The 10,857-nt window shown below is 38.1% G+C and overlaps 1 protein-coding gene across 1 annotated transcript; it reads right to left on the reverse strand.

Moving 5' to 3' along the window:
- Positions 1–7,430: 7,430 nt before the first annotated feature.
- On the reverse strand, positions 7,431–10,739 carry LOC111978981 (GTPase IMAP family member 8-like). Its single transcript, XM_024009240.3, has 2 exons — positions 9,513–10,739; positions 7,431–9,366 (listed from the first exon to the last, which is right to left on the reverse strand). The coding sequence occupies exons 1-2, from the start codon at positions 10,678–10,680 to the stop codon at positions 8,156–8,158; spliced, it is 2,379 nt and encodes a 792-aa protein (XP_023865008.3). The 5' UTR covers positions 10,681–10,739; the 3' UTR covers positions 7,431–8,155.
- Between the last annotated feature and the right edge of the window lie 118 nt (positions 10,740–10,857).

Here is a 10,857-nt window from a genome sequence, read left to right on the forward strand (position 1 = left end):
AATGAAAACAGACATTTCTCCTAACTGTAAAAGATGTACCTTTGAAAGTGGAACCTATATGCATGTATTTTGGAGCTGTAGAGAGATTGCCAGATTTTGGCAATCTATACATACTGCTGCACAGAAAATACAAGATGTACAGTTTGATATGACCCCGTGTCTCTATCTTCTTAATGCCCAGCAGGACTTTGTTCTTGATCCTGACAGAGAAAATTTGTTTATGACTATTACATACTTTGCTAAGAAATGTATTCTTCTATTGTGGGCCTCTAATACTTCTCCTACATTTAAAATGTGGATTGACCAGATTATTGACTTTCTCCTTCTTGAAAAGCTCACTTATGACCTCCGCAAGAGACAGCCCAAGTTTGATAGACTCTGGTCTCCACTACTCAACCATATTTCAAATTGGACTTAGTGAATGGGGTGCTTAGGGAAATGAGCAGATACATGTTGTGTAAGGTGCTGTAAAAACTAATTATTTGCTCGTCATCTCAGCTACGGCTGGAAATAGCTAATGAGAACCTTGATAGTGCTGCTGCAAGTTTTTAGATATATTTATATATTTTCTTTTATAGTTGTCATTTTTTTATTATTGTTAGTTATTTTAATTTTTTTAAGTCTGTCACATCTGTGAATGTGGAATGTGTTTTGTTGGGTGATAGAAAAACAAGAAAACTTAAACCTTTAAATTTATTTTTTATTTTCCTTGTTTTAGAATTGCACTATTATGTCAGATATGCAACATTATTTGATATATATGTGACACATTGTAGGCGGTAGAGCGAAGGCGGGAACACATCTGCTTTTTGAACAGACAGTAGACCTAGCCCACTTCAGCCACAATATCTAAAACCAACCAAATCTGTTCGGGAACATCGATATTGACATGTTTTCACAACTAACCTTATTTCATTAAACTGTTGAGAGCCCCTCTCTCTGCACGTCTCTACCCGCTGGAGATAGTTATAAAGCAGAGCGAGAGAGAACGCGATGGAAGTGGTGAGATATTCTATAAGGTCAGCCTATTAATTATTCAAATTATTCAAATTCATTATTTAATTATTATAACTATATACTAACCATGTACTTTCTCTCATTTGTGTGGTATTTAAAAATATTTTGCTAATGTCGCCAGTCATGTAAAAGGAAGTAGAATTGCCTAACCCATGCAATGCTTTATTAGCTGGTTATCTGCAGCCATAGCTGCAGGAAGTAGGGGTGCTGAGGGTGTTGCAGCACCCCCTGAAAAATCAGAAAACAAATATTTTTTTATAAACAACCATTTCTTTATTTTTTTTGTAGTGCAATGGACCTTTAATAATCATTTCACTTAGTCTACTATACATTTCACATAGTCTACTATAAAACATTATATTTTCACACACCCAATCAGAGTACTATTTAGAATGCAAGAACGGGTATTCAGACATGCCCCTGGACTACAAGAAATTGAGATTTGGGAACAGTTGTTAACTGAATGAAATAAATCAATATTTAACAGATGTGTTGATATGTCTCTTTTGTCTTTTATTCTCTGGTTTGAACAGCACAAAGACAGATATAGCATCAGGATATATAAAGCACAATCATGGATATAAAAGATAAACAAATGAAATCAACAAATAAAAGCAAGACAGTGGCTGCTAGTACAGACCAGGAAGGCAATGGGTGTGTATGAAATCTGTAATACTAAATACTATTTAGAATGTACTGTTAAGTAAAAAATGAATGCAGTAAGCAACACATATAAACATTCTAGGCTCATACATTCTAGGCTCATACATTCTAGGCTCATACATTCTAGGCTCATACATTCTAGGCTCATACATACTAGGCTCATACATACTAGAATGTGTATTCTAATGCAGTGTTTCCCAATTCCGGTCCTCAAGTACAACCAGAAGTAGGACCATATTTCTGTGGCCCATAGATAAGTACACCTTATTCTACTTGTCATCTAATCACCAATCCCTTGACAGGTGTTAATCAGGTGTTGTTGTCCGGGGCTACAACAAAAACGTGTGCTGTTGGGGGTACTGGAGGACTGGGGTTGGGAAACTGATTGAATGCCCAATTGCGTTTACTGACATACGTTCATTCTGGTACAACACGTCCCCTAATCTTAATTGCATCTGTTGTCAAACACACCTGGGGCTGGAAAGATGATTGTCTTCCTCAATAGCATGCAGTGAATTCTTAGCCGACATGTGAATGACATCCTAGCATTTAAAACATTTGCCGTGACCGAATACCCACACTTGCGTTCTACATAGTAGGCTTTTTGAGTATGTAAAAAGAGAGTTTTATAATATGTTGTGATTTCAAACATCGAGTATGCTTAAATGCCAGGATGTCATACTCATTTGGCCTTTCATCTATTAGAATTCACTGCACCCTATTGAGGAAGAGAATCATCTTCTCACAAGTGTGTTTGACAACAGCTGATAATCAGAATAGGGGACACACTCTAATAAACCAAGGGAGGGGAACAATCGCGATTGCGCATTAGATGAAGCCTTCTCAGTATGGATAAGTATGTTGATATTTGTTGCTTTCTGAATGTGTTTTTACTAAACAGTACGTTCTATCTAGTATGTAGTATGATTAGTACACAGCATGTCGTTTTAGTAATTAGTAGGCAAGACATTTCACATAGGCTACTTTATTAATTTCTATTTTTGCATACCCAAACAGCCTACTATTTAGGATGCAGGTACAGGTGTCCGGACTCTGACAATTTCTCTGGGAAAGTACAGGTGAACATTCTGCACATTTGTAGTTATCGTTCTATAGCTGTAGCAGTTTAAACATGTGATTTACAACAGTGTTGTTAAAGGAATGTGGAGCAAAGATCTTAATATTATACTATTTCCGCTTTTACACCATCTTCATCCTCCTCCTCCTCATCATCATTACTGTCCAGTAGGTAATGACATTTTATGTACTATGTTGTATTTACATACAGTATATTCATTTCCATCAGTAATGTTGTTAGGGGGTGCATGTTATTACTATCTTCAAACTAATCTATGTTTTAGGGCAGTAAATATCATAGGGAAAACCCTTCAATCTCAGAGGGTTAAAACTTGTTTGGGCTGCAATCCCGACACAGGTACACTTATGACAACATCCAGCTCAAGTGCAGGGCGCGAAATTCAAAATCTATTTTTTTTTAATATTTAACTTTCACACATTAACAAGTCCAATACAGCATATGAAAGGTACACATCTTGTGAATCAAGCCAACATGTCCGATTTTTAAAATGTTTTACAGGGAAGACAAAATATGTAAATCTATTAGCTAACCACGTTAGCAAAAGACACCACTTTTTTTACTCCATCAGTTTTTTACTCCATCAGTAGCTATCACAAATTCGACCAAATAAAGATATATATAGCCACTAACCAAGAAACAACTTCATAAGATGACAGTCTGATAACATATTTATTGTATACATTTTTTTTAGAAAAATGTGCATATTTCAGTATAAATCATAAATTACATTTCAGCTACAATCAGAAATTGCACCGAAAGCAGCCATAACATTTACAGAACACCAACGTCAAATACCTAATACTCATCATAAAACATTCTTGAAAAATACATTACTGTGCAGCAATTGAAAAGACAGGCATCTTGTGATTCAAGACAATATTTCCGATTTATTAAATGTTTTACAGCGAAAACAAAATGTAGCGCTATATTAGCATAGCCACAATAGCCAGAAACACTTGGGCGCCCACGAAGTTCACATGCACGACAGAATATATGAAAATTACATCAATAATTGGGTCTTACTTTTGCTGATCTTTCATCAGAATGTTGGATCAAGGTGTCCTTTGTCCAGATGAGTCGTTGTTTGGATTCAGAATGGCAACTTTCCCTCTTCATTTAGCATGGGTACTAGTCGAGTGGCTCGGCTCTCTCCAACGTAAAAAAAGTCAGAGAACGGAACACGGCAAAACTCCGAAAAAAATTCAAATAATCTGATTAACTCTGTTTGGGGTGCAGCCCGACACCGGTACACTTATGACAACATCCAGCTCAAGTGCAGGGCGCGCAATTCAAAAGCTATTTTTTTTTAATATTTAACTTTCACACATTAACAAGTCCAAGACACCAGATGAAAGATAAACTTCTTGTGAATCAAACCAACATGTCCGATTTTTAAAATGTTTTACAGGGAAGACAAAATATGTAAATCTATTAGCTAACCACGTTAGCAAATGCCACCACTTTTCTAACTCCATCAGTTTCTTACTCCATCAGGTGCTATCACAAATTCGACCAAATAAGATATAAATAGCCACTAACCAAGAACAAATTCATCAGATGACAGTCTGATAACATATTTATTGTATAGCATATTTTTTTTCGAAAAATGTGCATATTTCAGGTATAAATCATATTTTACATTTCAGCTACACTCAGAAAGTGCACCGAAAGCAGCCATAATATTTACAGACACCAACGTCAATTAGCTAATTACTCATCATAAAACATTCCCGAAAAATATATAGTTTGCAGCAATTGAAAGATAGGCAACTTGTGATTCCAAACAATATTTCCGATATAAAATGTTTTACAGCGAAAACAAAATGTATCGCTATATTACGCGTAGCCACAATAGAGAGACACATTGGGCGCCACGACCCGTTCACATGCACGACAGATATATGAAATACATCATAAAATGAGTCTTACTTTGGCTGATCTTTCATCAGAAGGTTGAAGAAGGTGTCCTCTGTCCAGATGAGTCGTTGTTTCGATTTAGAATGGCACATTTCCCTCTTCAATTAGCATTGGCACGAGCCGAGTGGCATAAATTTCTCCAACGTAAACACGTCAGAGGACGGAACACGGCAAAACTCCCGAATAAAGTTTCAATAATCTGATTAAACTATATTGAAAAAACATACATTACGATGATATGTTCACATGTATCAAAAAAATTTGAGCCGGAGATGTTAGCCGTTCATTACGAAGCAAAACAGAAGTCAATCCCACTTCCTTCAGAGTACCGGAAGTGGACGCTCACGTCAAAGAAATAGGTTTTTTTCCACCACAGGACAAGATGAGCACAAAAAATTATTTCTCTGACATCCTCTTTACACCAATAGGAAGGCGTATAGAGTGTCAGCAGACTCCTAAGTGTCAAGACCATGTATAGGCACATTTGAAAAGAGCATCGATTTCGACATTTCACTTCCTGGTCAGGAAAAGTGCTGCAGAAGGACTTCTGTTTCACTCAGAGAAATAATTCCAACTCTTTAGAAACTAGAAAGTGTTTTCTATCCAAAAAGAATAATAATATTCATATATGTACGAGCAAGATTTGAGTAGGAGGCCGTTTGAAATGGGCACGATTTCACTGGCTACTCAACACTTGCCTTGCAGCCTTAACAGGTTTTAAACTATTGAAAAAACATACATTACGATGATATGGTCACATTTATCAAATAAAATCCGAGCCGGAGATAGTTGTCGTCCGAAACGGCAAGCAAAACAGAACGCAATCTCACTTCCAAGTCGCGCGCTTCAGAGTTCCAACACGTCAAAGAAAATAGCTTTTATTCCACCTCAGAACAAGATGAAACACAAAATTTCTTCTTTCACATCCTCTTGACACCCAGAGGAAGGCGTAGAAGTGTACGTAGGGTCCTACGTATCATGACCATGTATAGGCAGAACGTTGAAGAGACATAGATTTCTGCCAAATGACTTCTGTTCCACTCAGAGAAAAAATTCAAACGGTTTTAGAAACTAGAGATTGTTTTCTATCCAATAGTAATAATAATATGCATATGTACGAGCAAGAATGAGTACGAGGCGTTTGAAATGGGCACTTTTTTTCTGGCTACTCAATAATTTCCCTTGCAGCCATAACAGGTTTTAAGCCTTATTTGAATGGGACTAGTATAACTAAGCACATCATTGTCAACTTCTTATGGCTGCAGGGGCAGTATTGAGTAGCTTGGATGAAAGGTGCACAGAGGTGCCCAAGTAAAGCCTGCTGCTCCTCAGTCCCAGTTGCTAATATATGCATATTATTATTCATATTGGATAGAAAACACTCTGAATTTCTAAAACTGTTTTCAATTATGTCTGTGAGTAAAACAAGACTCATATGGCAGGCAAAAACCTGAGAAGTTCCACTTCCTGTTGAATTGTTTTCTGAGGTGGCAGATTTCAACCAAGCTCTCATTGAAATACAGCGATATATTGATGAGTTTTCACTTCCTACGACTTCCACTAGATGTCAACAGTCGATAGAACTTTGTCTGATGACTCTAATTGAAGGGGGGCCGAAGGAGCAGAGAATTAGTAATCACTGCCATGAGGTGACCACGCATTGAACACGCGCCTTCACATGAGGAGAACCTCCGTTCCACCGCTCTCTTGAAAGTCAATCTAATTTCGGTTGGAATGTTATTCAAGATGTATGTTACAACATTCTAAAGATTGATTCAGTACACGTTTGACATGTTTCTACTGACTGTTACGGAACTTTTGGACATTTCGTCACATTATATGGATGCGCTTTGTGACTTTGGAATTGTTTACCGCTAACGCGCTAACCAAAGTAGCTAATTGGACATAAATAACGGACATTATCGAACAAATCAAGCATTTATTGTGACCTGGGATCCTAGGACTGCATTCTGATGAAGTTCATCAAAGGTAAGGAAATATTTATCATTATTTTCTGGTTTCTGTTGACCCCAACATGGTGGCTAATTTGGCTATTGTTCTGAGCTCCGTCTCAGATTATTGCATGATTTGCTTTTTCCGTAAAGTTTTTTTGAAATCTGACACAGCGGTTGCATTAAGGAGAGGTATATCTATAATTCCATGTGTATATACTTGTTAATATATATCATATACATTTATGATGAGTATTTCTGTTGAAACGATGTGGCTATGCAAAATCACTTGATGTTTTTGGAACTAGTGAATGTAACGCGCCAATGTAAACTCCGATTTTTGTTATAAATATGAACTTTATCAAACAAAACATGCATGTATTGTGTAACATGAAGTCCTAATGAGTGTCATCTGATGAAGATAATCAAAGGTTAGTGATTAATTTTATCTCTATTTCTGCTTTTTGTGAAAGCTATCTTTCGCTGGAAAAATGGCTGTGCTTATTGTGGTTTGGTGGTGACCTAACATAATCGTTCGTAGTGCTTTCGCTGAAAAGCATATTTGAAATCGGACACTTTTGTGGGATTAACAACAAGATTACCTTTAAAATGATATAAAACACATGTATGTTTGAGGAATTTTAATTATGAGATTTCTGTTGTTTGAATTTGGCGCCCTGCACTTTTACTGGCTGCTGTCATATCGATCCCGGTAGAGGGATGCAGCCATAAGAAGACTCTCACTGCATAGTACATTTGTTTAACACTTGTTTAGTGATTCCCTTCACCGTTGTCATGTTTTCTATCTCTATTTTATGTTTTTCCTCCATTTCCTTCATTTTATCAGTCAGTTCTTTTTCATCATGACCATATTGATTCTTCAATTCATCAGTCTCCTTTTTGTGCTTTTGTCTTAGTTTCTCCTTCTCTTCTTCATGTTGATCCAATAGTTTTTGGAAGTCATTTTCATATTTCTCTTTAAAGTTATTCATTTCCTCTGCATGTCTTCTGGCCTCTTGTTAATATTTATCCTTTTTTTCTTTTGTTTCCCTTTCGTGCTCTGCCCTCATTTCCTTCCATTTCTTCTCTTCTTGTTCTCTCCTGACTTTATCTCCCTTCTCTTTCCTCCTGTTTTCTTCTTCACGTTCTTGTTGAAATGTTTCCTCCAGTTTTCTTAGTCTTAGTCTCTCCTCCACTCTTCGATTTACATCCTCTTGAAATCTTCTTTCCTGTTCCTCGTTACGTTCTTTCTCCCACTGCTCTTGTTGCATTTTCATTTTGTCTGTCAACTCTCTCCTCTTTTTCAATTTTTTCTCTCCTCTGCTCTTCTGATTCTTTCATCTTTATTCTCTCTTGTTCCCTCTCTCTTTCAAACTGCTCTCTCAAACTCCTCTGTTTTTTCTCTTGTTCTACAAGAGTTTCTACGTCATTCTGTCTCCTTAGCCTTTCTTCTTCCTGTTGTCTGTCTCTTTCTTTCTTCAATTGTTCCTCCCATTCCTCTTTTTCTCTACGCATGACCTCTTGGAGTTCTGTTTGACCTTTCTCTGCTTCCTCTATTTTGCTTTGCCACTCTTGTCTTACTTTCTCGTCCTTCTTTCTCTCTCCTTTTACTTTCTTCTTCCTGTTCCCTTTTTAGTTTATCAAACTTCCTTTCTTGATTTTGAAGCTGTTCTTCTTTGTCTTTCTCTTCTTTTCTCAGTTTTTCCATCCTCATTTTATATTCTTCTTTCTTTTCTCTTTGTTGTTTCTCCAACTTTATTTCCTGAGTTTTTATCTCTTTTTCCATCTTCTCTTTTTCTCTGTCCCATATTTCTTTTTTCAACTTTTCATCTTCTTTCCTTTTTTTGTCCTCCAACTCTCTTTCTGCTTTCTCCTTTTCTTCATGCTCTTTTCTTATAGCTTCTTCTCTCTCTCTCAACAGTTTTTCTCTCAGCTGTCTTTCCTCCTGAACTTTCAATCTCTCCTCTTCCAACTTTGACTTCATCTTTTCCATGTCTGTTTCATGGCTAACRTTCAGTTTCTCKATGTCAGCRTTTATCTCCYTCTCTCMCTCCTTCAGTATTGCTTCCTGTTTTTGTTTAATGGCTGCCTCTGCCTCCTGGAACATCTCATTGGTGTAGAAACTGCCCTTGTTCATGGACACCATTTTGTTAATCTTCTTAAGAAGCTCAGTGACCTGTGTGKGGTTATTMTRGTRMTTGTTGTTGAAGASATGGYYTCTGTCTCCACAATCTCMGATCAGTTTTTTCAGTTTGMCATMCTTGCTMTTCCCAATGTAATCTTGAATTGATTTCTTTTTCAAGTCATCTCCTCTAGTAAACAGAACTAAGCAGAACATTCCTGCCCGTGGACCAAAGGTTGTCTCTATGAGGTCCAAAGTGTCCAGCTCCTCTTGAGTGATTCTCCCGACACACAACACTATGATAAACACATGGGGTCCAGGAGCTGACAGGGAAACACATTTCACTKTCTCTTGCTGAACATCTTMATTAGACAYTGTTGTGTCAAAAAGYCCAGGMGTGTCCACCACAGKAACTGTTKTTCCATCAACTTTGCCGACTGCCTTCTTGCAAACTGWTGTCACAGAATCAGMGCTGGATTCAGACTRAAATTCYTCTCTGCCCAGGATAGTGTTTGCAGAGGCGCTCTTCCCATTTCCAGTTTTCCCAATCAGCACCACCCTTATGCACTCTGTGCTGGAACACTCCATTTCAGCACCTACAAATTAAACAAATTATAATTAAATCAATGTTAATTACTGCATGAATGTATACTCAAATCAACACAGAATGGTCATACTGTAAAATCATTGCTTTCCCAATCAACCCCCAATATTTGTTCCTCCCTGTGTTCAACAAACTCACCTTGTGACATGTTCCTGATTCTCTTCTCTAAATCCTTGATTCTTCTGTTATTTTCCTCCAGTTCTGATTGGTGTTTAGCCTCCATGTACATGTACAGAGTGTAGCAGGTTCTGTTCTGATCCATCATTTTGACTATTTCTGCTACAAGTTCTGTCGTCTGCTTGGTGTTATCAATCTTCAAAGCATCAAAGATTTTATACCGCCCTCCGCATATCTTGATCAGTTGCTTTGTGTCTGCATTTTGTTCCACAAAGTCAACTGCAGTTTTATCAACTGGAATGTAATCCTGTCTAAACAGGACCATGATAAAGTCATTGACTCGTGAGCTGAGAATCTTCTGGATGGTCTCCAACTCTCCTTTGTCTTCATCAGTGAGTGGACCCAAAGGTACGACCAGGAGGAAAGCATGGACTCCAGAGTCACAGAGAGAGACACAGTGGAAAGTCTCACGCATCACTTCCTCCTCAGTGCGATGTGTTCTATACAGAGCAGGCAGCTCGATGAGGGTGACAGGCCGACCACACACCTCTCCTTCTCTCTTCACACACACTGAGGAGGAGCTGGACTTTGGACTGGACTCTGTCTGACCCAGTATGACATTGGCTATAGAAGTCTTCCCAGCTCCTCTTCTGCCACACAGCACCACGTTCAGTCTCTGAGCCTTTGGTGTCATGGTATCATGTGTTGTCTCTTCATTGGAGGTGAGGTATCTCCATTCATTCTCCTCTACCATCTTTTCTATCTTTTCAGTTAACTCTTTGTGGTCACTTCCTTGTTTGTACATTTCATGATGCCTTCCTCCACATTCTTGGATCATTGGACTCAGATGAGGATTTCCTGCGACTCCCTCGTGAGTAATAATCACCATTGAGTGCTTGAAGGCCTCTTTACCAAATATACTCAGGATCAACTTGAAAGTGTTTCTGTTCTCCTCTGTGAACTCCCCACGCTTCAACACCAGTAGGACCCCATGAGGCCCAGGAGCAGAGAGGGACTTACATTTCTCCATCTCCTCCATCAGGGACTCCACAGTCAGACGTGGAGCAAAGAAGTCTAGAGTCTTTACTACAGTTACAGACTTGCCATTCACCTTCCCACTGGCTGAATCACATGGCTGTTTATAGTTGAAGAAATGAGCAGGCCTAAAAGCCTCTTTCTGTAGGATCATGTTACCCACTGTATTATTCTTGTCATCACACTTCCCCAGAAGCACAATCCTGAGTGAAGACACTGTGAAACACATGTACAAATTCATTAATATAAGGATATGCATATGAAACATAATGTAGTTTACCTGTTTACCAAATGTTCACACTGGAAGATTGTCCCTGTTGCGAATTAACAA

This window comes from Salvelinus sp. IW2-2015, linkage group LG19 (genome assembly GCF_002910315.2).
Source record: "Salvelinus sp. IW2-2015 linkage group LG19, ASM291031v2, whole genome shotgun sequence".
NCBI classification, from domain to species: Eukaryota; Metazoa; Chordata; class Actinopteri; order Salmoniformes; family Salmonidae; genus Salvelinus; species Salvelinus sp. IW2-2015.